Source organism: Dermochelys coriacea, chromosome 27 (genome assembly GCF_009764565.3).
Source record: "Dermochelys coriacea isolate rDerCor1 chromosome 27, rDerCor1.pri.v4, whole genome shotgun sequence".
NCBI lineage: Eukaryota > Metazoa > Chordata > Testudines > Dermochelyidae > Dermochelys > Dermochelys coriacea.
This window is the reverse complement of record NC_050094.1, coordinates 12,111,099-12,137,164: the sequence shown is the minus strand read 5'-3', so window position 1 is coordinate 12,137,164 and position 26,066 is coordinate 12,111,099. Positions and strand designations below refer to the sequence as shown.

At 48.1% G+C, this 26,066-nt stretch overlaps 1 protein-coding gene across 4 annotated transcripts in view; it reads left to right on the top strand.

Moving 5' to 3' along the window:
- PLXDC1 (plexin domain containing 1) overlaps positions 1 to 25,189 on the top strand; it is a 50,920-nt gene extending 25,731 nt beyond the window's left edge. For 2 of the 4 annotated variants that reach the window (XM_043503371.1, XM_043503372.1), the window contains 12 exons: positions 545 to 688; positions 1,303 to 1,372; positions 1,908 to 2,030; positions 3,476 to 3,594; positions 4,638 to 4,737; positions 6,350 to 6,445; positions 9,017 to 9,098; positions 12,848 to 12,908; positions 13,784 to 13,913; positions 16,153 to 16,188; positions 18,130 to 18,290; positions 20,891 to 22,797. In XM_043503371.1, the coding sequence (XP_043359306.1) occupies positions 566 to 688; positions 1,303 to 1,372; positions 1,908 to 2,030; positions 3,476 to 3,594; positions 4,638 to 4,737; positions 6,350 to 6,445; positions 9,017 to 9,098; positions 12,848 to 12,908; positions 13,784 to 13,913; positions 16,153 to 16,188; positions 18,130 to 18,290; positions 20,891 to 21,010 (1,221 nt within the window). In that variant the 5' untranslated portion in view covers positions 545 to 565 and the 3' untranslated portion in view covers positions 21,011 to 22,797. Of the gene's footprint in view, positions 1 to 544; positions 689 to 1,302; positions 1,373 to 1,907; positions 2,031 to 3,475; positions 3,595 to 4,637; positions 4,738 to 6,349; positions 6,446 to 9,016; positions 9,099 to 12,847; positions 12,909 to 13,783; positions 13,914 to 16,152; positions 16,189 to 18,129; positions 18,291 to 20,890; positions 23,857 to 24,240 lie in introns of those variants that run through there. The other 2 variants (XR_005290427.2, XM_038385984.2) reach the window with 2 other exon arrangements.
- Positions 25,190 to 26,066: the final 877 nt, after the last annotated feature.

Below are 26,066 nucleotides of genomic sequence, written 5' to 3'. Positions count from 1 at the left end.
TCACCTGCAGTGTGAAAAATTTGTGCCTTGTTTCTAATTTGAATTTGTCCGGCTTTAGCTTCCAGCCCTCGGTTCTTGTTCAGCCTTGCTCCACTAGATCAAAGAGCCTTTTAATAGCCGGTAATTTCTCCCCATGAAGGTACATATATGCTGTAAGCAGGTCACCTCCCAATCTGCCTTCTGCTAAACTAAACCAATTGAACTCTTCACGTCTCTCAGTGTGGGGCATCTCTGGTTCTCAACTCATTTCCACACCCCTTCCAGTCTTGTAACATCCTTTTAAAAATGTGGACACCAAAACTGGATGCAGGATTCCAGTGTCGGTCTCATAAGTGCTGTATTCAAAGGTAAAAACCGCTCCTTCATACTCACTACCCCCCCTTTATACAACCAAGGATCGCCTTAGCCTGGTTTGCCCCAGCATCCCACTGGGAACTCCTGCTGGTTGGAGATCTGAATGCAGATTTTGTTCCTTGGGGCCTGTCTCCACAATCCTTGTCATCCTCACCTGCTAACTCCATCTCTCTGCGCTCTGTGGCTGCAGGAAGACAACCATAGCTACTACATGTCACGGTTCTACGGGCCGGGGGAGGCGCGCATCAAAGAGCTCTGGATCGACGTGGCAGCAGCCAACAGGAGCCAAGTGAAAGTCCATGGGATCCTGTCCAACACTCACAGGCAGGCCTCGGTGAGCCCCCTCCCTCCACTTAACTGCTGCTGTCCCTGCATCAGGCATCCACCATGGTGCCACGCCAGTGACCCAGGAATGTTTCCCCAGCAGCTTCTCTCTTCTTCGAGATTTCCTGACCTGGGGCACTAGCACCTTGGCCGGAGCTGTGGTGATCTCCCCACAGCTCCTGTGCCTGCATGGGAGAGAGACAGGCTAGAGACTAGCTTTGCCTTCCACAAATACCTGCTAAGTGTTCAGCTTTGCTTGTCAGGGTATCAGGGGAGATGTGGGTGAGCCCAGCCTGTGCTCCCACTCGACTCCAGTTCAGGTGTTTCTTCACCTCCCCGGGGTCCCCCCCCCGGAGCCCATTCCGAATGGGCAGATGAATCAATTTCTGGTATTTCTCCTCTCAGCAGGGCTGTGCCCAGAGTCTATGCCAGATAGGGCAGGGCGCAGCATGTTTTGGAAGGAAAGTACTCTGCTCTCTAGTGCTGTCTGCCCCTGCGTCCCCCACTGCTTTAACCCACCTCCCTGGGAGCAGCACCACCTGCCCCCCCAGACGCCGATGGTCAGACGTGGCACTTCCCAGTGTGGCTCTCACACTGATGCTGTCCCCTGTCTGTCTTCCACAGAGAGTCATCCTGTCCTTTGACTTTCCCTTTTATGGCCATCACCTGCGGCAGATCACCATAGCGACAGGAGGTGAGTGAAGCATTGTGAGGCTACATTTACTTGGCTTGCCTGGTTATGCTGACAGGCAGCATCAGCTGGAGAGGCAGTGTTGCCTAGTGGGCTGACATGGGTGTCTCTAACCAGCCTCCCGTTGCACATCCTAATTGCAGCTTTGCCACTGATGCGTGGGGTGGCCTTGGGCAAGTCTCTTTGGCTCTCTGTGCCTCAGTTTACCCTACTGTAAAGTAGAGCTCACTCCCACATCATAGGGGCTTATGAGGTCAAGTCCATCTTCTCTAATTAGTGCTGAATGGTACCATGACACATGAGCCAGAACCTGGGATCCAAACTGCCCAGCTCCAGGGTACTTCAGTTCAGCCCCAACTCTAGTCAGGGGCAGTGGTGGGGGGACATCTGGGGTAAGGGTGGGGGAGAAGTTGGTAGGGGGTGTCCTGGGGCAGTAGAGTGGGGCTGGGGGGAGAAGCTGGTAGTGGGTGTCCTAGGGCAGTGGGTTTGGGGGTGAGGAGATGGGCACGTAAATTGCCTTCCCTTGCTCTTGCTCCAGGTTTCATCTTCATGGGGGATGTCATTCACCGCATGCTCACAGCCACCCAATACATTGCGCCCCTGATGGCCAACTTCAACCCCAGCTACTCCCGCAACTCCACCATCAAGTACTTCGACAACGGTGAGCCGCTCCCCTGGCCTGCTTGGCCCTTTGCACAGCCCCACTGCCACACACAATGCACAGAGCCCCCTGGGGACCTTGGCTGCTTCTCGGCCCCTGCACCAGGAATTCTGAGATCATTGGGCAGCCTTCATCCCTGCAAAGCAGGGGAGAAGAACCAGCTGAGGCAGCATCCAGGAGTGTCCAGGGGGCAAAGTGCTGAGAACACACCCTTCGGGGTCTGATACTGCTTTGGCCTCTGGCATCTCAACTGGGCTCAGTCCTGGGTACGCAAACCGTGCTGCATGGAGGACCTCAGAAACAGGCCTGACTTGGGAATTTATGCCCCCGCTTTGAGGTGGTGTAGCGTGTGTTGTGTGTGAGAGAGAGAGAGAGAGAGAGAGAGAGAGAGACGTGTGTCCCTGTGTGCGTGATGTATCTCTGTGCATCTGTGTTTTGTCAATGGGCATCTTTGTGTCTGACATGTGTCCCTCTGTTTAACATGTCTGTCTCTGTGTGTCCCTCTGAGCGACATGTCTGTCCATGGGACGTGTCTGCCTGTGTTCCTCTATGTGCAATGTGTGTGACATGTATCCTCGTGTGTATGACGTATTATATGTGGCCTGGGGGGGAGAGTGTCTGCCTGTGTGTGTGCTCAGAGGATTAGCAGCAGAGCTGGTATATCTGATAGCATGGGGTGGAGCTTAGGACACTCTGGCGAGCACCAAAAATCAGGATGTTTATTTGGAGCTCAGTCCTGGGTCTGCTGAAAACCATGGGCTGCAGACTTTAGGAGAGGAGGATCTGGAGTGTCTCATGTGGCAAAAGAAAGGGTCAGCTCCTCCATACCATTGAGATAAGGAAGGGAGTAAAAACTGGTCCCATCCCAAATGACTCACGCTAGTTCCAGGAACTTTTGGCTGTGGCCAAATTAGTTGCGCAACATTGAGCCTGTATGTGTGAGGTGCACTACCGGCAGGGGGGAGAGGTGAGGGTCTGTGGCTGAAGTTGGTGGGTGTGGTTGTGGGACAAGGAAGGTGGGGGTAATATCTTTTATTGGACCAACTTCTGTTAGTGAGAGAGACGAGTTTCTGAGTTTTCCTCTGGGAAATAGTCACTACTAAATACAAAGTGGAACAGATTGTTTAGCATAAGTACTTAACATGCATTTCAAGGGACCACTCAAGGTGAAGTGGCTAGTTAACAGATTCAGGCTGTGTGAGGTTTGGTTGTGGCTGTGGGCTGGGTTTTTTTGTGTGCAAGTGGGGAAGGTGTGTGACCGTTGCAGCTGCTGTGCTGTGTGGGGTGTAATGTATGTGACTGCAGCCAGGTTGTCACAGCGAGTACACCGGCTCTGCAAGTGTCTATGAGATGGTCGTTGCAGATGGTGCACAGGGAATGAAACTGATCCCTGCAATCTCCCCTGCTGCCCCCTGCCCCGCTGTGTCATCTTCTCTCTCCCCCAGGGACGGTGTTTGTGGTGCAGTGGGACAAGGTCTATCTTCATGGGAAGGAGGACATCGGCAGCTTCACATTCCAGGCCGCTCTGCACAGCGAAGGGAGGATCGTCTTTGGGTACAAGGAGGTGAGCAGGACCGGCTGCGTGGGGTGTGGTTATTGCAGGTGCTGTAACACCCGTGGGCAGATGGGGCGGGAAGGGTGGGGGCCAGAACTTAAACCTCACCAAGGAAAGACAAAGGAGGCTGGGCTAGTGACTGTGGAGTCCCTGGCCCTCTTGTTCCAGTGGCTTAGCTGCCCCCATGCTGAGAACACTCACTGCGTCCTCAGGTCATGCTGGGCTCAGTGAGTTCAGGGAAGGTCTCTCCAACCCAGGCGCATCTCCAAGTAGAGGCGAGATGGCGCACGTGGGATAGGATGAGGGGGTCTGGTGGGGAAGTGAATGGGGCAGATTAAGTGGGTGGGGGCTTGGGAATAGAGTGGGAGGTATGGGGGAGGGCTGGTTTTGGAGTGGGAGGCATGGGATGGAGCAAAGGACATGCTGGGAGGGGGAAGGCGTAGCAGGAAGAATGGCTGCCTTCCTTCTCCATAGCAGGGCCAGGTTAGGGCAAACCTCTGTGAGAAAGGGAGTCTGTACATATAAACCACTGGTCAGTGTGTGTTATGTGACACCCCACCCTGGGCTTGACCCACAGAGGGTACGAGTGTGATACATCCCCACCCACAAAGCCTGGCTCTTTCACTGATGCTAGAGACTCATGCACCTAGCTCAAGATTTTGCCAGTTCAGTCCCTGCTGTTGTTAACCCAGAGGACAGCCGGTCACATACGCTCCACACTAATGTCCTGTATGCAGTGCCTGAGCCAGCTATGCTCGTTATTCCCAAAGGGGTTGACTGAGCCTTGGAAGGCCTGGCTGATGGGCCTAGGGCACCTCCAAACACACACGGGCAAACCCTGGCTAGACATGGCCTAGGCTGGTCTAAAACAGCAGCCTCAAAACTGCTTCTGCAGTGTAAGGGAAATAGGAGGGGAGAAGACTCAATAGCGCATCAGCTAAGCCATTTCATCGCCCTTCACTCTGTTGCTTCCCCCTGAGACACGCGTCCCAAGCACACAGCTTCGGGGGGAGCCCCAAGGTTTCATGGCCCCTTCTCTCTCCCCGTTCCAGATCCCCATGTCGGTCCTGGAGATCAGCGCCACGCAGCACCCTGTCAAAGCCGGCCTGTCTGATGCTTTCATGCTCCTCAACCCTTCCCCTGACGTTCCAGGTGAGTCTCTGCTGGTGTGGCTGCATTTGCTGACTCTATGGCGAGCAATGAGGGAGGATGGAAGCTGTGGAGTGAGGCTGATCACTCATCCATCAGAGTCCCATTGGCCCTGTGCCCCCAGCACATGACTCTCAGATGCTCTCCAAGGGCCTCGCTGTTGAAAGAGGAGAACTTTCCTCCTTCATGTGATCAAAAAGGAGAATCGACTGGCTTTGCACTGCTATATGTGCCATATTGCATGTGAGCTGACTGCAGAGTCTGTGTTGCCTGCATGTTGTCACATGTGCTGTCTGTTTGGCATGTACCTATCGTGCGAGCTGCATGTGGTTGCAATATGCATGTTGTCACGTGCTGTGTGTGTTGTGTGAACCTGTCATGAATTGTGTGTGTGTAGAAAGGGCTGTTTCAGCCTCTCTCTCATCTTTCTCTCTTGTAATGAGAAACTTGACCACACTCTCCCTATGTCCCTGGGAAGGTTGTGCTGCACTCGCTGCGGTTGCTGTTGCTTATTTATGGAACCGATCATCTGGCCCTCATTTATTACCCGTTTAAAACCTCACATGGCCTGCATCATGCCTCTCCTGCCTGCCCCCAGCTGGGTTCACACTGCACATTGGGACCATGCCCCTGCCTCCCACCTGCCTGCAAGGCCCCCAGGCTTGTGTGGACCTAGCAGGGATGGGAGGGGCAATGTGGAGCTGGAAGGAGGAGGCGGAAGAGAAGCACTGTGCCCTGCTCATCCAAGAGTCTCCAAGCTCTGTATGTACAGTGGATGTGAGCCAGGCTCACGCATGTGCACAGGCACGCACGCACGCATGCACACAGTTGGAGGGAGGGTCAGCATTAGCCCCCAGGGCCACAAGCCCAGAGAGGTAAAGTGACTTGGCCGAGGTCATATAGCCAGTCAGTGGCAGAGCCAGGGAGAGACCCCAAGTGTCCTGGGTTCTGGACCCCCCTGCTCTGGCTGCTAGACTGACGGAAGGGGAGGCGAAAAAGCAGAGTGAGAGGAGCAAGGGACAAGCAGCACTGGAAGCATGTTGGTATAGGAAACAGGAGGCTGGGGAGTCCGAAACAGGTGCCTCCTGCAAAGGGGAGATATGGGTGTGGGAGAGGCTTGGAGTCATGAGTCGTCATGCCCCACGCTTCCTGAGAATGATGCAGAACTAGATCATGTTGGTTTCAGGAGTTTGTAGGTGTTGGGGAGGATGGAGACAGGACAGACAGCTCCAAACTCCTCCTAGTGTGAAGCAGGGAGAACATGGAGGAGGACACCCCTTCCACCTCCACCAGCACTCCTCCTCTGCCTTCCCTCCCAGCATCCCTCTTTTTCCCACTCCCCTCCCAGCATCTGCACACTGTTATCTCCTGCAGTGATGGCCCTGGGGCTCAGCTGCCACCATTAGCATTTCAGCTAGGAATTTGCCACTCCCTAGCCCAGGGATTTGGGGACCCTTCCCTATCCCTGACTCGATTCCAAGGATGAGCACAGGTTCTTTGAGTCACTTCACCACCTCATAGGTCAGCAGCCAAGCCCATCTGGGTTGGGGAGCGGGGAGCAGGTGGGGTACAATGGGCTTGTGCCTCTGTCTGATGCGGCCCCTTGCTGTTGCAGAGTCTCGCCGCAGGACGATCTACGAGTACCACCGCGTGGAGTTGGACACCAGCAAGGTCACCAGCGTGTCGGCCGTGGAGTTCACCCCACTGCCCAGTGAGTCATACGCTGTCTACTGCGTGTCTGCTGGCCAATTCATATGGTTACAGCCATAGGTCTATATTTTGGGGTTGAAGATCCCTGATTTGATGCCTGCTGACCTCTGTATTTATGGAGCTGCAGTTGTTGCCTGGATTCGGTCCCACCCCATAGCAATTCCTGTGTTTAGCACCATTGGTTTCAGAGTAGCAGCCATGTTAGTCTGTATTCGCAAAAGGAAAAGGAGGACTTGTGGCACCTTAGAGACTCACAAATTTATTTGAGCATAAGCTTTCGTGAGCTAAAGCTCACTTCATCAGATGCATTTGGTGGAAAATCACCACCAAATTTCCACCAAATGCATCCAATGAAGTGAGCTGTAGCTCATGAAAGCTTATGCTCAAATAAATTTGTTAGCACCATTGCTGCCGCGGTGTGGAAATGGGTGAAGATAAATCTAGGGGGACCAATAACGCACTTTCTGACTAGTTTTGCAGTCCTGAAGTGAGTGAGAACAACAGACACAATGCTGGCTTCCCCCGCTTTTATGTACCAGGATCCCATGCTGCAATCCCCCTCCCCTTGGTTCTGCAGTCCCATCCCTATCACCTAGCTCTGCCAATGCTTCTCTTCCCTAACCTTCACATCTTACCCTGAGCTGCAGCATCCCCACCCCCTGCTACTCCAATCGCTGGGGACCCCAGCCTGTCAGCACTGTTGATGCCTGTCCACCTCAGGTTGCAGCACCCCTGCTGTTCTCATTCCAGCCAGGCTAGTCACACCAGTTTGTGTTGGCAGCGTGACTCAGACAGACATTCACAAGAGCTGAGACCTGCAGCCTAGGGCCATATCTACAGCAGGAATGTTTTGCTGGTGGTACAGTCTTATTGCTCTCCTGGTGTGGATGCAGCTTTTGCTGGTATAGCTTATTCCAGCTCCTTCCCTAGCAAGCTAAGCTATTACAAGCTCAGTTTTGCCAGTATAACTACATCTACACCAGGGGCCTTTGCAAGCATAGCTCTGTTGATCAGGGATCCCACCTCTTCACCCCTGACCGACACAGCTATGCTGTAGTGTAGACATGGATTCAGTGTGCCTGTGATGCGAATCTGTATTTGAACGCCAGCTCTGGACAGAAGGAAAAGAAATGAAGCAACTCCTCTTCCACACCATATGGTTCCCCCGCCCTTGCAGATAACGATTCTAAGCATTGCAGCCTAGTTCCTGAGACCCTTTCAAATCAAGGTGGAGAGTGCACTTTGAACAAAAAACCAGCCCTCCCCCTGTGATATTCATGAACAATCCTGTTAAATAGATACAATGGCAGGCAAAGGACCAAGGACACTCATACACAGGAAGACTTGTCATGCAGTACATAAATACCAGGCAGAGAATAAACCTGTCCCAAGTATGCCAAGGTTATGCATTTAAACAGCATCGCCTGGGTATTTTATAACCATCTTAACAGCAGGCAGGGCTACTGCAAAGCAGATCATAAATAAGGATTCTGTGATTTAAAAAAAAAAAAAAATCCTAAGACTAGCTGCTTTGTTTTCCCCTGGCAGCTGGGGGAGTTGAGAGCTGATGGGAAAATACCTCCTGGAGATGTGAGTTTCAGTCCTATTTAGGTCATAAGTGGAATGAGCGTGCCAGGGCTGTGCCTATTCCCTAGAGGACACCAGGGCCTCCCAGAGGGGAGGGAGGCAAGTGGAGCAATTTGCCTCAGGCCCCGATGAGAAGACCTCAGGCCCCCTGAATCCTCTGGGCGGTCCTGGAGGACACTTGCCCCACTGCAGTGTAAGTTCACGTTCTCTGTTAAGAAGAAGACTAGGACTGGAACAGCAGAGTGCGGGGGTGGGGTTGGAGGTCAAAACTGAAGGGTGTCAGAGGAATGTAGGGTAGGGAACCTAGGGCTGAGATAGCAGGGGAGCTTTGAGTCAGAACTGAGGGACTTTGGCAGAGCTGTGAGTGTAGGGAGCCCAGTGCTGGAGTAGCAGTGGGGCTGGCAGTCAGGACAGGGATTCGCTGGGAGAGGTATGTGGGGCTCAGAAGTGGATGAATGCAGAGCCAAATGTGTGCTTGGTGCTGTAAAGTATTAAATCAAGGTTAAACTCTGGACTGTGACACGATGTGCTGGATGGATGGGCCTCCCAGGGGAGGCCTTGTTAAAACTCTGCAGCCAAAGGGAAGACTGGGATGCTTTGCCAGCTTCTGGTAGAAGAAGGATGCTGTTAAACGATCCTTCCCAGAGAGGATGACGAATGACTCTGTCAAGAATCGAAGCTTAATCGGTTTGTGTTCCCTCTCTCTTTGGCTCTGTGTCTAAATAGGAAGCAGCATAGGCCTGGGATAGGTTTTATCTCAGGCTAAGTTGGGTGGGAGTCCCTTGCTGAAATATTATCATCCCATTCCTGCTAAGAAGCTGCTGACTTGACTTCCAAGCTCATGGCAGCCTGAAGTCAGAGCAAAGGCTCATCTGCCCACAGTCTCCTTTGGCCACGCCCCCTCCCAGCTTTGACTATATGCTCCCTTGTAACCGATCCTCCTGATGATAGTGTGTTGCTGGCGCATTTCTTCTTTTTCTTGCAGCCTGTCTCCAGCATCAGAGCTGTGACGTGTGCGTGACCTCGGAGCTGACTTTCAACTGCAGCTGGTGTCATGTCCTACAGAGGTAACTCAGATGGCTTTCCTCTCTGGGTCCTAGTTATGCTAGCGCTTCCGCAGCTGTCAGAGGAAGTTGCAACCTTGGGCCTAATCTAAACTGAGACCTGTAACAGTGTTGGCCTCTTTTTAGAGTTTGTACATGGCTCTTGTTAGGAAAGTGCTAATGTGGTCCAAATCTTAAGAGTAAAAGATGACTTGATCATGGTCTACAAGTACCTGACATTTCGGATAGTAGAAGGCTCTTTAATCTGGCAGACAAAGGAAGGAGATCCAATGGCCAGAAGCTGAAGCTAGACAAGTTCAGACTAGAAATGCGTATTTTGGCAGAGAGGGTAATTAACCATTGGGATGATTTATCTAGGACCCTGATTGATTCCCCATCACTTGAAGTCTTTAAATCAAGATTGGATGTCTTTCTGAAAGGTCTGCTCTTGCTCAACCAGAAGTTGTGAGCTGGATGCAGGAATCCCTGGGTGAGATTCTCTGGCCTGTTTTATACAGAAGGGCAGGCTAGCGGATCAAAATATCTATTAATCTTGGGCAATGTCTGTGCTGGAAACACTATGCCATTTGATGTGAGATGTCAATTAGGGCAGTCCCCCTTCTTTCTGTCCCCCTTCCATGAGCTAGTATTGCAAACAATTGTCCTGCTAGTGTGGATGGGAGCAACCGAATCTAGCACAAAGTACAGAGGTCCTGAGAGCCTGCAACTCTCATTGGTTTCCGTTGGATTTATGGGTATTAGGCACTTCTGGAAATCTGGCCTTAGTAGTGCTCAGTTGGGGAAAAATACATGCCATTTACCAACTGGGGAATAGGCCAGTGGAGGAATCAGAGAGGGCTGACTGAAAGGCCAGCCCCTACTTTTTTCCTGTCTGCTCTTCATTAGCAGGATACCAGCCTGGAGTCAAATATTGTCTCTTTCTGCTATCCGCCGCCTTCTTTCAGTGGCGTCCCAATCCAGAGTGGCTTCCACAGTGCTGGACTATTGGCCTCTAACTCTTCCATGGGCCTAAGCAACCCCATGGATCTGACACCCTGAAGAAACTGGGATGGGCTTGGAATCCTAACCTGGATCCCGGGCCAAACTGGACCCCTGGATCCAACCCCACCCAGCTCTCCATCGGGACTTTGTGGCTCTGGCCCATCTCCAGTACAGATTAGCTTAGAGCAACGTGTGAGAAAGGAATTCAGCCTGCAGGAGGAAGGGGTGGGGGCTGCCCATCATAAAAACACCCCACCACTGTAACTGGCACCAACAAGGCCCATTGCTGGCAGCTTCAGCAGGCATGACCAGGAGTGAATGCTGAGCTCCCAGCTCTACTACATGAGGCAGTTCTGCCTGCTGGTCCTGCTGCTCTGCAACCCAGGCAGTCTTCTGTGGCAGGGGCTGCCATCCTCCTGGCCCTCCCCTGTTTTTAAGATCAGGCCAGACAAACTCCAGCCAGGGATGGCTATACTTGATCCTGCCTCAGCATGGGGGGTGGGCTGGACTAGATGACCTCTCAGATTCCCTTCCAGACCTACATTTCTCTCATTCCAAGCAACAGAGAGAGGCCGTTGAGGGAAGGAGGGGAGCTGCCCAGAGCTGACTTTAGGTTTCAGATGGAGGGGCCTGTGGCAGGTGAATGGGTCACAGAGACTGAACTCCCCTCTGGTCCCCACAGTTGTGGTCCGAGGGTCTCCTTGGGTCAGGAGTGAAGCATGTTAATGGGGAACCTGCCTGTCACCGCAGTGCCCATCCTGAGTCTCCAGAGTGGTTAGCGTCTGGGGTGGGGATGGGGGGATGTCTTCGGGCTCTGCCTGCCATCCCGGGATTTAAATAGGCCGTCTCCTTTCGCCTGCATGGCGATGAGGACCATGCAGCAGTTTAATGAGGTTTCAGTGAAATAGGATGTATTTTGAGTTGATGGCAGGGGAGGGGACCCAGTAACACAGATCTGCTGCTTCTGTGCAGTGATGTTCATGCCAAGGAGATGCCCGGCTGCTCAGGGACAGCATTCCCTCTGGTGCCCTCTTCTTCTCCACTCCCAACAGCGCTCTAGATAGGAGGTGGCTCTAACCTGCCTCCCTGGCGGAGAGGGGCTGACTGGGATAGGGCTAGCGGGAAGCTGTGTTCCTCCTTTCTGCCTCTGCTTTATATCATAGTCCTCCAGAGCTCATGCTTATGTCTTTTCTCCCTTTTGTGCAACAGCTCCATCTCCAGTCTCAAGCGAACCCATGTGACGCAGCTGGGGCAGCGAATGGCTCTGACCCCCTCCCTCAAGCTAGCATACTAGGCAGGCATCCATCCTCAATCCATTGCCTCCCACTGGGCTGAGGCTGAAGCATAACCCATAGCCATGGGGTTTTCTTCTGAAATGACCATCACCCAGTCAGTGGCTTCAGAGGAGAAAATCTTCTGTTATTACCAGCGAGAGAGATGGGTGAAGCTGGTTGTAAAAACAAATCCCAAATAAGGCAGATCAGGTCTGGGTCCTGGCTGACTGAAACCCCGATGCTCATGGCAATCCTTTTGCAGCCCATCTCTAATTATTGTTGCAGGCAACTTTGGACTTCCAACCCCCAATTCACTGAAGCTCAGTTGTACTATTATTATTTGTATTACAGTAACACCTAGAAGCCCTGGTTGAGAGGCATTTGTCCCCAGAGCCATACATGCATATCGGCCTGCTAAGAGCTTACAATCTAAATAGACAAAAAGTCAAAGGCTGGGAGAAAGGAAGTATTTCCTCCATTTTACATGTGGGGAAGCTGCAGCGTGGAGAGATTTAGGGTGGGATTGTCGAGAGGACCTAAGCTAGTTGGCCACTATCTCAATGACTTCCAAAAGGGGCTCATCCTTTTTGAAAAATCCTGCTGTGATTTGTCCACCGTCACACAGGAAGCTGGTAGCACATCCGGGTACTGAACTGTCACCTAAGTTCTAGTGTAGTGCTTCAGCCACAAGACCATGCTTCTTCTTTGTCTGTTCCCTGGCTAGGACAGATTGAATCTTTGCTCTTGCTGAGCTCCTAATTTCTATGGGAGCAACATTTCAGCACAGTGGAGGTTAGGAACTCTGTGGGACCTGAATTCCTCAGAGGCCCCCTCTGCTCAGCTTGCTTGTCGTTGGGTGGATGCCTTGTACTGGCTGAGTCCTTGATTCACCCTTCAATAACCCTCTGAGACCTTCCTAAGGTCAGAGTTGTGCTCAGTTCCCTCCATTTTTGCAGAGAGTTCTCTAGCTGGTGTTTTCTTGGTGCTGTATATTATTATTATTATTGTATGTTGCTTTTCCTGTGCAGATGTTGCTGGAAAAAACACTGCGGAGTTCATGGCCTTCCCCTGGCAGAGTCCAGAGGACGGATATTCAAACTCACTATATATATATATATATATATATATATATATATATATATATATATACGTATATAGTGCTACTTCCCTGCCTCTCTCTGTCTTCCAGAAAGAGGAAAGTTTGGGTCCTTCCAGCACAGCTGTGTTGGAATCCCAGTGTCCATGGGGACCCCCTTCTATCTGATCTTTTCAGTCCTCTGCAAGTGGCTAATTTCAGATATATATTTGTCCAATTAGCTATACATGGTGCCCGCCATGGTAGCACCTGGGGTTCTCACACTGATTGCCACCATACATGTGAGATAAGCAATGCGACCCACATAAGATGGTCACATGACCATTATGGCCTGAACCCTTTGCTAGCTGTGTCTAGAAGAGAATGCACCCATCACTGAGTAACATCCTTTCTCTCTGTAGATGCTCCAGTGGGTTTGACAGATACCGTGAGGAGTGGCTGTCACATGGCTGTGGCCAAGAGGTGAGATCGAGGGAAGGCTTATTTCCCTTGGGCTGACAGTGGGATGATGTCAGTGGCCCCCAGCTTCCCAGAAAAGGTGGATTCTGCTCACTGGTTACTCTACTTTTCTCTCTCATGGTGAGAGATTTGGTTGCCTCTGGAATTCCCACTAAGACAATTGGTTCTCAGACCTGTTTGCAGCCATTTAGCTCCTGAGACAGAGAGAGTTGAATTGCTTATGACACAGAACAAAGGAAAAGAGATTCAGACAGTGGCATACGTCCCAGCCCTCCAGAGATGAAGACTCCTTATGAGCTCTGCATGGTCCATGAGTACATAAGGACTGCCATTCTGGAACAGACCAATGGTCCATCTAGTCTGGTATCGTCCTTCCCTGCTGCACCAGAAACAGTGATCCATTTTGTTCAGTATCTCACCTCTCTGCCTTAGAGGAATGATCGATGGCCCATGTAATCTGGTATCCCACCCTCTTGCTATACTGGAAGACACCAGTAGTCCTTCTAATCTGGTGTCCTGTCTCTGGCATTGGCCAATGCTGGAAGCTTCAGAGAAAAATATAAAAGCCTCCATAAAGCACTGAAGGTGCAATCCGTTTGGGGAGATTTCTTCCTGACCCTCTGGAGCATGATTATTATCCAATTTAGCCCTTGCCATTTTAATCTTAGCTAGTATAATTATCTCTACACTGCCTGAATGAATTGGTTTGCCTAAGAAAGATCAGCTCTGGTGATACATCTTGTTGGTTTCCCCACTTCCAACACCCCCAAAGTCGCTGCTTTGTGCCTAGTTTATTGGCTGGGTTGATTTAGGCACAAAGGGGTCCTCTTGCTGGAAGATTGCTGGGAATAGTAGCCTTTTTCTATTCCTCTTTTCAGTCGGACAAGAGGACCTGTGAGGATTGGGCAGAGAGCGACCACTACTCACCGTCCCCAAACAGCCCCTTCATGTCATTTGATGAAGATGTCACTACCTCCTCTCTTTTCATTGGCAGCCTCACCACGGAAGGTACCGGCAGCTGGGAATGGGGTAGGGGAGGCTAGCCCAGGGCTAAAGGGAACAGCTGGGGTAGGGGAGACTAGCCCAGGGCTAAAGGGAAAGCAGTAGCGGTGCTCTCCAGGCACATTGCCCCAGATGTCTGTCCCTGGAGAGATCTTTCCCTCCAAGGCCTAGTGAAATGATGTCATATCCAAGAGAATGTAGTTAACATTCCTGGCTAGCCAATCCTATAGCTGTAGGCACAAGGAGAGGAGGAGTGGGGCAGAGAAAAGGAAGATGAGAATAGAGAGAGGAGAGATTCAGCATGATCTAGAAAGTGGCATAGGTGAGACCTCCCCGTGGAGGGGAATTCACAGCTGCATTGCAGCCGCCTTGCACTGGTGGCATAACCTGACTACAGAGCAGCCATAAGACTCTCCTATCATGAATAACCCCCGTGTTAAGGGGCACCCAGGCACAGCAAGATGGGATAACATGCATCATTTGATAGGGTTGGAAAAAAGTGCAAGTTATGCTAGACAACTCTCTGAACATGGCCCAGCTTCTCTCGACATGGAGCCACAGAGTTCCTCACCGTCTTGATCCAAGCATTCTCCTAGTTTGGGGTCTGTTTGGGTCTGGGGTTTTGATGATTTAAACTCTTCTCCAAAACCTCCCTTTGGTGTAACCCACCAGACCACAGTGCGGGTCTTTGTCTCCTTCTAATGGATGCTCCATAAAAGGTTAAGGACATTGTTGGACTTTATCCTTTAGCTCAAGCAGTAGAGATCCCCTGTTCGATCCCCACTGACGACCTATGGCTGGCGGTGTCATCACATTGTGGGTAATAAACCCATAGGCATGTGCATTACCTTCTGGTCCAAGAATGGAATTCTCTCTGGTATAAAGAAAAGGAGTACTTGTGGCACCTTAGAGACTAACAAATTTATTTGAGCATAAGCTTTTGTGAGCTATAGCTCACTTCATCGGATGGTATAAGAAGCCCCAAGTAAAGACCCAGAGTCCTTTGGGACACCCCTGTTAATCCTATTAACACATGGGCCGTGTCTTCCCGTCCGTGACAGGTATCACTTTAATTTCACTGTTTAATAGTTCCTCATGCAAAACGCTAATTAGAATAAATAGAAAGGAACATGAGTAATTGTCCTTGAGCAATGGAGAGTGCATGGCTGACGGATCAACTTTGAAAAGAGCAATTAAGGGAAGGGGGAAAAAACAACACCACTGAGATGATTTTCCAACTCACGGTTGAGTCTTGGAAGAACAAGAGGCTTTTTGTGACACATACAAGCATGAAATTAATTTGTAATCTTGGACAGAAACAAGCAGCCAGCTGTGTGAAGCAGCAAATTTTATCTGAGAAGCAAAGCAAAACAAGATCCACCCCTTTGCATCTTCCCCACCCAGCCTGGCTTTGCTCAGTGGAGACGTATGTGAATGCAGCTGACTAGCTGGCGTCCTGTCACTTATTTCAGCGCCTGGGGTAGACAGAGTCCAAGCTAAGCAGCAAAGAAATCTGGATCAGGATTTTTGCTGGACTGTCTCATAGGTGCTCATGTCAAACAGGGAGCCTCCTACAATCTGTATGGTGTTACCTTCCAGGCAGAGAATAAGTGGAAATGGATTTCTGGCCCCCCATGGAGTGGACTCTGGGTTAACATCCTTGCCTTACCTATATGAGTCAGCAGAGAGCTAGCAATGTACACTGACATGTTGCAGCAAATAGCATAGATTAAATATAAAGAGTCTTAAAAGTGATTACCTCATTTGGGTCTGAATTTTCCAGATCTAGACTTTTGGGGAATTATGCATGTGCACACACACTCATGAATCAACTAACCTTTGCCATTCCTATCCACTCCTATCAGAAGAGTGTGATTGCACATCACACGCAAACATAGGGCCTAATCCTTTATACGTTCATTACCACGCACAGTGCTTCCGAGCTGAGAGTGCTTATTTAAGGAGAGATTCATTAAGAACTTTGTACTTCAATTGCCACATGCACTGAATGGGACTGTAAACAAAACCCCTGAAATGTCACTATTGTCTTGTCTTGTTTTCTGGGTGTTTTTCCCCCCACCAAACTGAATGAGGTAAAACTACTCTTAACTGTAACAGGGCAATACAAAGAGGCATGTTTTAAGGGCAAAACTCTATATGGGGTGTAGTGGTGTACAGAATGAAGAGCCCCATAGGGGTCTACTAACTTTCCTACCCTTTTCTTGCTTTTGTTTCCCTCTTACAGATGACACAAAGCTGAATCAGTTTGCAGGTGGGGATGGTAAGTCCTTAACCTTTTCATCACCCAGTCAGATTCTTCCTAAGGGGAATGTGTTATGTGAAATCAAATGCACTAGTTAGTTATGTGAAGTGTTGTAGTTGTGTCAGTCCCAGGATATTAGAGAGACAAAGGTGGGTGAGGTAGAACCTTTTATTGGACCAGTTTCTGTTGGTCCAACAAAAGATATTACCTCACTCACCTTGTTCTCTGGCTAGATATAGTAAGTCAAAGGAGTGGGCAAGAAAACCCCAGATTTAAAGGGATGCAAGCAAGATCAGAATCCTGTTATCCTCACCTGGGTTACTAATACTACCTTGGGATGGTAAAAACTGAGAGAATTGGAACAATCTGATTATCCCTGAAGCTGTTTGTTTGTATTTGTCTATTTCTCAGCCCTGGCAGATAACTAGGCTGATCAGTTTTCACTTTCTATATAATCCATTTCACTCTCTGGTCTCGATGTATTCCCACAGGTGAGTTGCCTTTGGGTTTCCTCAACAGTTCAGGAGAATGTTTAAATCTTAATATTGTAAAGCAGCACTGCTATTTGTCCAGCTCTGATTCTCTCTGTTTCCTTTATGCCAATGATTCCTCTCCAATGTCTAGGTTATCATAGGGCTGTTATGACTGGGATCTGAGGACTGTCACAATGCTTCTTGCTGTGATGTATAGTTCAGTCAGTACTGTGGCACCAGCATCCCTGGACATTTGTGGAAGGTGTATATGTAAATCATAAGTCCATCCCACTTATGCTAAAGTTGCTCATAGAGGTTAATAATAAAATTCCACTGACTATCGTAAGTGCAGGATTAGGCCCTCTGTAACCACAAAGCCTTTGAAATCTGAGACCTTCTCAATTTCAGCCAAATTGCTCCTTGAACCTCTGGCAATGTCAATACTAATCTGTACCTGAATCACCCTCCATGGCTCTGCTCACTTCTCCCCTCTGTGCAATTGAATATTCATGACTAAGAAATGAAAGGGACTGTGGGCAAGATATGCTAAGAACACCAGGCAGCATACGGCTAATGGGTTTGCATCAGAATGAGCATTTTGGTACATGAGGAATATAGACTGAGCGAGCTGCTGCTCATTCATCTCTCCAACCAAATACTGCCGTCCTCTGAAAGGGATTGTAGGATTCAGGAGCCACTCCCCGGGGGGACAGTTTGCTTCATCTAAATTATTTTGGGGTTAAAAAACACAAGAACAGGATGTGGAGAATGTATTGCAAGCATCACTGTAATAAGTTAATTGGCTGCAGGTGAGTCACACACACTGCACTGGGAAGCTGATAGTAGAAGATCCTTCAGCTCGAATCATGGGCCTCTACCAGTTGAACTAATAGAGATCTCCTTGATAGTCACAGTAGCTCACTTCTGCTCTCTATGAGCCAGCCACATGCTTGGCTTCACAAGGACAGCAGCACTGGGGGAACTGTCTCTGGCTTTCCTTTCCACCAAGCTTCCCAACTTGCTGCCACCACTATGCACAGGACAGTCGAAGTGTATCCCATGTAACTGAAAGTATTCAGTAGGCCTGACAAATGTAATCACCAATGGGCACTGGTATGCACATCACCATATCATTGCTGAGGATGAACACCAGTGTGGGCAAAGTCCTCTCTCCTCACTGCTGTGCCGCTGTAAGCTCTCTAGCATAGCCACTCTAAGCCAACAGGAGAGAGATCTCCCATCAATTTAAATAATCCACCCCCAGCGAGTGGTGGTAACTATGTCAGCAGGAGAAGCTCTCCCACCAACACACCTGTGTTTAGGGCTTATTCACACCCCTGAGCGACATAAATTATCCTGACAAAAACAGTAATGTGGACAAAGCCTAAGTCTCTACCCCTGTTCCCAGTTCTGTGTGCTTTCTCTGCCTCTCTGATCCCAGCCATTCTCCCTGCATTCCCACCTTCTGTCACGATTCCCTTTTCAGGAGTGAGAAATGACCTTCCCACAAAGACATCCGGAGCCCCGATTCACACTGGGACCATCGTGGGGATAGTCCTGGCCATCCTGCTCATTGCAGCCATTATTCTTGCTGTAATTTACATCAGCAGCCACCCCACCTCCAATGCTGCCTTGTTCTTCATTGAGGTGAGTGGACAGATCTCATCCCAGGCCTGTTCTCTCTTCCTTTGCTATCATCAACAGAAGTGCAGCCACCTGAAATGAGGGAGATATGTCCCAGTCCCCCAGCCTTTTGCTGACCTGTTGTATGAAGTCCTCTGCGAGACCCCAGCAGGCTTGAGTACTGACTCAATGGACTCTGAGGGTCAGATCTTTAGCTGGAGTAAATCAGCATGACTCCATTGACTTCAGTGGTGCTACACAGCTGAGGATCTGACCTCTAAATCTATTTCCTTCTCTTATGGGGGTGCCTAGCCTCAGCATTCACATTGATTTGTGCAGCCACCGCATGCTGAGCCATGCAGTTGGATGTACTGAGCCATGAATAAGAAAGAGCCAGTTTATCTCCAGGTACAGCTGCCCTCAGGGAATCCTAAACTTCTGGAGCAGGGGAGGGAGTGTGAGTCTCTCTCACCTATGACTTGGGAACCGACCATGCATTTAAATGGGTTTCAGAGTAGCAGCTGTATTAATCTGTATTTGCAAAAAGAAAAGGAGTTCTTGTGGCACCTTAGAGACTAACAAATTTATTTGAGCATAAGCTTTCGTGAGCTACACATCCGATGAAGTGAGCTGTAGCTCACGAAAGCTCATGCATTTAAAGTTGCATTTTGTTGCAGTCTGAATCCTCTCAGCAGGGTTGATTCAGATATGTTTCAATTAACCTTGCTGCCTTGCACTTATACTGTGTCTAGGGAAGCAGGAAGAGAGGAGCAGCAGGGGGCCTTTGATATAGTTCAAAGCTATGTGTTTCTTTTCATGGTCCTACAATCACAGCTAATCTTCCACTTCCAGTTGTTGATGTCTAAAACCCAGGTTTTTCCTCTTTCACTCACACACTCAGCTTTTCTTTAACTCTCTCACAACCTTTCTCTTTCACTCATTCACATACAGTCACAGACTTTCACACGCTCACCCACATTTACTCACACTTTGTTTCTCTCTTTCGCATTCTCTCTCACACAAATGCTCAAAACGCACACAGATTCCAGACCCAGTGCTCAGCTGGACTGGAGCTGTAACAAAGATGAGATTCGCAAAAAGAAAAGGAGTACTTGTGGCACCTTAGAGACTAACAAATTTATTAGAGCATAAGCTTTCGTGAGCTACAGCTCACTTCTCACGAAAGCTTATGCTCTAATAAATTTGTTAGTCTCTAAGGTGCCACAAGTACTCCTTTTCTTTTTGCGAATACAGACTAACACGGCTGTTACTCTGAAAGATGAGATTGCTACCTTTGGAGTTGGGTTTGGGAAATTAAAACTGATGGGCTTTAATAATAAATGCTGTTCCATCCTCCAAGATGTAATTTATGGTGTGAATGTTTTAAATGCAGATTTTTAATTTCCAAATAATCAAGGGCTCTGATGTTCTCTCTCTGCTGTTTGCAAATGACTCCTTGGCTTTCACAGACACCTGGGGCAGTCTGGAGTGGGTTAATTCCAGCATGGGGATCTATTTTGGGGGAGATGAGCAACAGGAAGCTTCTAGCCTTTCTCCTGATAGCCCTTGTTATTCCTCAATTTGTCTCTTTCCTATGATGTCTTGTGGACCCTTTTACCATAGTAGCTGAGTGCCTCACAATTGTTTAATGTATTTATCCTCACAACTCCCCCCATGAAGCAGGGCAGTGCTATTATCCACATTGTACAGACAGGGAACTGGGCCATAGAGGCTAAGGCCCAGATCCTCAAAGGGATTTAGGCTTCTGACTTCTATTGATTTCAATGGGAAATAGGAGCCTAAATACCTTTTTTGGATCTGGGCCTAAGTAACTTGTGCAAGGTCACAAAGGAAATCTATGGCAGAGTAGGGAATTGAACTGGGTATTCCCAAGTCCAAGGCTAGTTCTCTAACCATTGAACAGTCCTTTCTTTCTGGAGGACCTGAGGCCTGATTTCTTCTCTCTCCCCACTTTAATACTGTTAAGTGGTTAATGCATTGAAGTTTGCCTTTTAGGCAATAGTGTTAGCCTACCGGACTGTAGTGATGTGACACTAGATTGGTCTACACCTTAAATTAGGTTGACCTACCTATGTTTTCACACTCCTGAGCACGGCAGTTAAGCTGGTCTAACCCTAGTTTAGGTATGGCTAGGTCAGCGGAGGAGTTCTTCTGTTGACCTAGCTACCACTTCTCAGGGAGGTGGATGACCTACATCAATGGGAAAACCCTTTCTGTGATGTAGGAAGCGTCTATGCTATGGGGCTATAGCATTGCAGTGTTGTAGCTATGCTGCTGTTGCTCCCGTAGCGTAGACGTATCCTCAGATATTTCCTGCAATAGTGTTCCAGCACTGGGGAATATGAATACAATGAAACCTGTCCTAAGTGATCGCAGATCTACACAAGTCAGCTGGTTAATGAAAATGGGTCTTCTCTTAGAGAAGGAGGGTACTCCGTGACGTATAGAGTGGTCTCTTAAGGCAGGAGATTGCTTTTTTAATAAGGATGGGTTCTTGTACAGGTTAAATGTTGTTGTTTCAGGTCTGGGTTTCAAACTTCCCAGCATGCCCCAAATTAAAGCCTCTTCCTTAGCTTTTAATGTACTTGTATCTTTGTCCACAGCGAAGACCACACCACTGGCCAACCATGAAGTTCCGAAACCACACCAACCACACAACATACTCTGAGGTGGATCCTGCTGGCCATGAGAAGGAGGGCTTTGTGGAAGCAGAACAGTGCTGAGCACATTCCTTTTCCTTCCCCGCCCCCACAACCTCCCTTGTCTTCAGGGTTAGAGTCTCCTGTTGTTCTACTGCATACTCTCTCCTCTGTCTGGAAAGGAACAGGAACCAGAGGAAAAAGACCCAGTGGAGCATTGAAAAAGAATGAATCAGGGCACTGCAAAGATGTGACTCTGCAGGACTTCTCTGGAAACAGCAGAGCCTGAAGCAGGGGCAGTGCATTATAATGTCAGTCTGCCTGCAGTTTGGTGCCAGAGCCCTGGGGGTGTCAATAGGGAAAGCTGCAGTCGAGTTAGGGGTTTTTTGTGTAGCGTTGACTTCTTCCCTCCCACCTCAGGCATCTAAGATGAGCAGTTCCCAATCTGGGCCCGCATCCTTTCCTCCTCCACTCATCATTCCACCCCACTGCTTTGAACCCTACCCATCTCAAGCTAATAGCTCTCCCTCTCTGTCCAGGGAACAAAGCAGATCTGGCCGTTCTAAGGCTCATGCTCTGTAAAGGATTCACCTTCAGTGGCACTTCTGCAATCACCTGTCCTTTCTGGTCGGTCATATTATTTTGCTGATGCCCCTGAGGGAGATGTGGGGGTGGGTGAGAGACCTCAGATCCCTTCCTCCAAACCCAGGTTGTTTTCTACTCTCATCACAGCTACCAAACCAGATCAGATTACAATGGGAGAGGGTGGGGAAAGAACATTATGGAAAATGTTCTCCCAGAGTTAAAACCTGAAGTAAACTCAAGCAAATTTTTCACTGAAGTCAATGGAAGTTTCACCTTAGTGAGGACAGAGATCTAGAGATTGAACTCAGTTGCACTGTCATAAATTCTGAGTAACTCTATTGGAATCAATGCATCTAAAGCCTGATCCAAAGTCCATTGCAGTCAATGGGAGTCTTTCAATTTACTTCAGTTGGCTTTAGATGAGGCCCCTACTGGGGATTTTCACTGGTATCACATTCTGGCCCTGAGTAAGGACTTCAGCATTAGATCTCTAGAGGTTTTCTTTTTCTTATCCTTTGCAGTCAGAACCAAAGACTAATCTACAGAAAATAAAGGCTCTATCCTGCTCCCTTTGAACCCAGTTGAATAGCTCCCATTGACTCCAACTGGAGCAGGAGTGGGCCCAAAATTAAGGAAAGACAGACACCCAGACAGACTCCAAAAGCTGGTGTGAAGTGCTATTTGCATTCCCAGAAGAAACAGGGTGAGTTTGTTGTGTTGTTTTTTCATTGTCCTTGTCTATTTATTCTGATGTCATGTTTGGTGCATATTTTATCTACTGGCTGGTTCAGCTGTCACTGGCGGTGATTACTGCCAAAGGCAGGGTCTGTCTAATTAATGTTTTCTGTCTCATGGGATGAATTTATATAGCCATTAAGGATAAATATGGATGCTGGGTGGCATTTAGACCCTGGCTTATACTTCTTCAGACTTAGCCACTAGGGAAGCTTTTGCTGCATCTGATTATGTCATGAAGTCACCAAAATGCTCAAACAGGGTAAGTCAGGCTGAACCATGCCAAGTTTTTATGGGCTATCAGCCCAGACATTCTCTCTCCAGGGATATTTAGAAGATAAACTTTAGCTCCAAGCAGGATCTTGAGCTAGAAGGCTGATTTGTCTCCTCTTGCCCTCAGTTGAATAAGTTTAAAGAAACACTGTCATGTAGTGCTGTGGTTCTCAAAGCCAGTCCGCTGCTTGTTCAGGGAAAGCCCCTGGCAGGCCAGACCGATTTGTTTACCTGTCGCATCTGCAGGTTCGGCCGATCGCGGCTCCCACTGGCCACAATTCGCCGCTGCAGGCCAATGGGGGCTGCAGGAAGGGCAGCCAGCATGTCCCTTGGCCCACGCCGCTTCCCGCAGCCCCCTTTGGCCTGGAGTGGTCAACCGCGGCCAGTGGGAGCCATGATCAGCCAAACTTGCAGGCTTGGCAGGTAAACAAACTGATCTGGCTCTTCAGGGGTTTTCCCTGAACAAGCGGCGGACCAGCTTTGAGAACCACTGATGTAGTGTATACCACAAATCTGGCCTTCTTTAAAATGGTTATAATCTGGTAGGAGATTTCAATCTCTTTATAAAATAATCACATTTTTTCCACCTGTTAGAGATGTACAGAATATTAACTGGCAAAGAGAAGGTCAGTTGGGTACTTCTGTTTACCTGTCTCATAATACAAGAGGACATCCAGTGATTGTGAAAGAGTCCAAAGCAAATATACTTTACCCAATGTATAATTAATCCATGTAACTCACTGCCACAAAAATTATTGCAGCCAAGATCTTAGTAGGGTTCAAAAGAGGATTAGACATTTAATGGAGAATTAAAACATGCAAAATTGTGTTAAGTAGGTTAAAAATGTATAAGTTATATAATAAACTGTCATGCTTAAGGGCATAAACCAAAGGCCTGTGGTCTGAATGCCTGTTGTCAGGAAGAAACTTTCCTTATGGGCAGTAATTTCATAGTAGCCCACTAAGTGGTTTCTTCCATGTAGGCATCTGATACTGGGAACTGTCATAGATTGGATACCAGATTGCCTTAATAGATAATACTGATTAATCATTTAATGAACAATGTTCCTAATTTCCCAGCAGTGAACAAAAAAAATTCATTATTGGTTATGCTATGACGATGCTTTCTGGTTTTCATCTTTTTAATATTTGCAATTTTTATGTTTGTTTTTTAGGTAAATTTATGGCTAATTTTCAAGGAGCAAAAAGTTTTATTTGGTGTTAAAAATATGGTTCTGCTTGAGCTATAGGAAAAAATCAGACCCTTCCAGAGCTCCACTTTGCTGAGCATGACTTCTCAGTGACACTGGAATGCTTGGGGTGTCCATAAATAATTATCAAAACTGCAAAAATTGTAAATGCTAGGAATTTATCAAAATTGAATTTAAATTTTTTCTTTGGTAGGTTTTGATAAATTTTAACCTAAAATTGTCAGTCCCTGTCTCTGACTTTTCAATACTTCACCCCACATTTGAGGAGAAGAGGATTGCTGTCTCACCATACGGAGATCATTCTCTGTGGTCAGCTGTGAGGTAGTGCAGTGTGCTAGCAGCTGATGCCTCCTCTTCCACTCTCTCTCCTAGAAGGAGACTGAACTGGAATGCAATTCTCCATTATTCACCCCTTCACCTAGCTGTTGTGGGCTCCTTTGTCAATGTTCTGAGAGAGCAGAGATGCAGTACAGTGTTCCAGTACCAGCTGCCTTCTCCTTTATCCCCTAGAGACAAATGTGACCAGACTCTACTTTCTAAGCCAACATCACCTAGTTGTTGTGGTTGGATCTAGAGTCATGAGTGGACCACAGAAGCGCTAAAGAAGGAAATCACCAACACAGATAAACAGTCTGCTGTGGAATCCTGATGATTTGAACTTCTGTTATCCAAACCTCCCTTTCTATGTCTGCCTGAGGCTGAATCCTTGTCTATTGACTGCCAATTATCTGAACTCCAATTTATTCCGACATATTTGGTATCACCTAGGCAGTTCAGCTAGCTAAGAATTTTCTGGAGAACTCAGAATTAACCCTTGAAGTGTTAAAACAATGTGAGTTCCCAGGGGCATGTGCTTCCCTGCATTTCTTTGGAACCTTGGACTTCTCTACACTACATGTTATGTTGGTATAACTTATGTCACTCAGGAGTGTGAATAAACCCACCCCCGTGAGGGACATAAGTTACACCGATCTAAGCACTGGTGTGGACAGCGCTGTTGTCTGTGGGAGAAGCCAACATAGCTAACGCCTTTTGTGGAGGTAGTTTTATTATGCCAGAGAGACCAGCTCTCTCCCGTCGGCATAGAGAGTCTTCACCAGATGTGTTACAGCTGCATCGGCTAGCCCTTAATGTCAGGTGAGGCCATTTGGCCCAAGTCCATGTAAAAGCCCCTACATTGCCCATGCTTCATGTGCCCATAAGACACAGAAAGGATTTAGTCGGCAGTGTTAATTCCAGATTTAAATGCTTACTGGTAAAATATAGGAGCATGACTGTGGGATAGAAGAAAACAAAGGATCCCAGGCATTCTTCAGTAGTGAGGTCTGGTTCTGGGAGCTCTAAGACCACTTTGGGTCAGTGGAATCAATAGGGATTAACCTTTCAGCATGCAGGGTCTCTAATTTTCATTGCATGTGGCTTCACAATAGAACAGCTCTGTATCCTACTCTACAGGGCAGTGGTGGTGATGATGTTAAAGGGAGGAAGAAGAAATAAATGTGAAGGATTCTCACTGCCAACCTACAAGTGCTGCACCATTGTTCAAAGAAATGGAGCAGGGATCAAATAGAAGGCCATCAGCGTAACTCAGATTTGGAGATGCAGGCTAATCCTGTCATTCTCACGTGCAAAGTTATAGGAAGCTGGGTGCCTAGAAACACCTGGGTGAAGGTCTTTATATCACCTGGCTTTATAGCCATGTTCTGAAGTTTCAGTTTAGATCTGGGGTGAACACTTTGGCTGGGCTTCCTCAGAAGCAAATTGTATAATATACATGTGTATATTGATCTGTGTATTTTATAGCTATAAAATGGGCTAGGGCTGTTAGCTGTGCTCAGTTGATTGCTCTGCTGGTTACAGCAAGATACAAAATACAACCAACTGCTTATACCATTCCCAATGTGTCTTTTTAAGGACAGCACCCTTGCAGTTTGTGGCAATTGTTGATCATGTTGTTAGAGTGTAGCGGTGCTGCTTGTACTGAAATGGAGAACAACATCAGGGCATATATTAATTGACCACTTCTCTGTGCGTTCAGCAGTTGGGAAAATATACAATAGGCTTTATTAAAGACAAACAAAACAAGGGCTTGTTTCTGCTCCTGCTGAAATCAGTGGCCAAACCCATTTTATTTCAATGGGAGCAGGACCTGGCTCCAAAATATTTTCTCTCTTAGTAACTAACTGCCTACTTTCCACATACTTGAATTTACAGCACAATTGGACTATTTGTGGGGACTAAAGGCACTTTAGCTGTCTTTTAATGCAATGTATTTACTATTGATTATCTGCATGGAATACAATGTTAATACTTAACAAAAAAAAAACTTTTTGGAC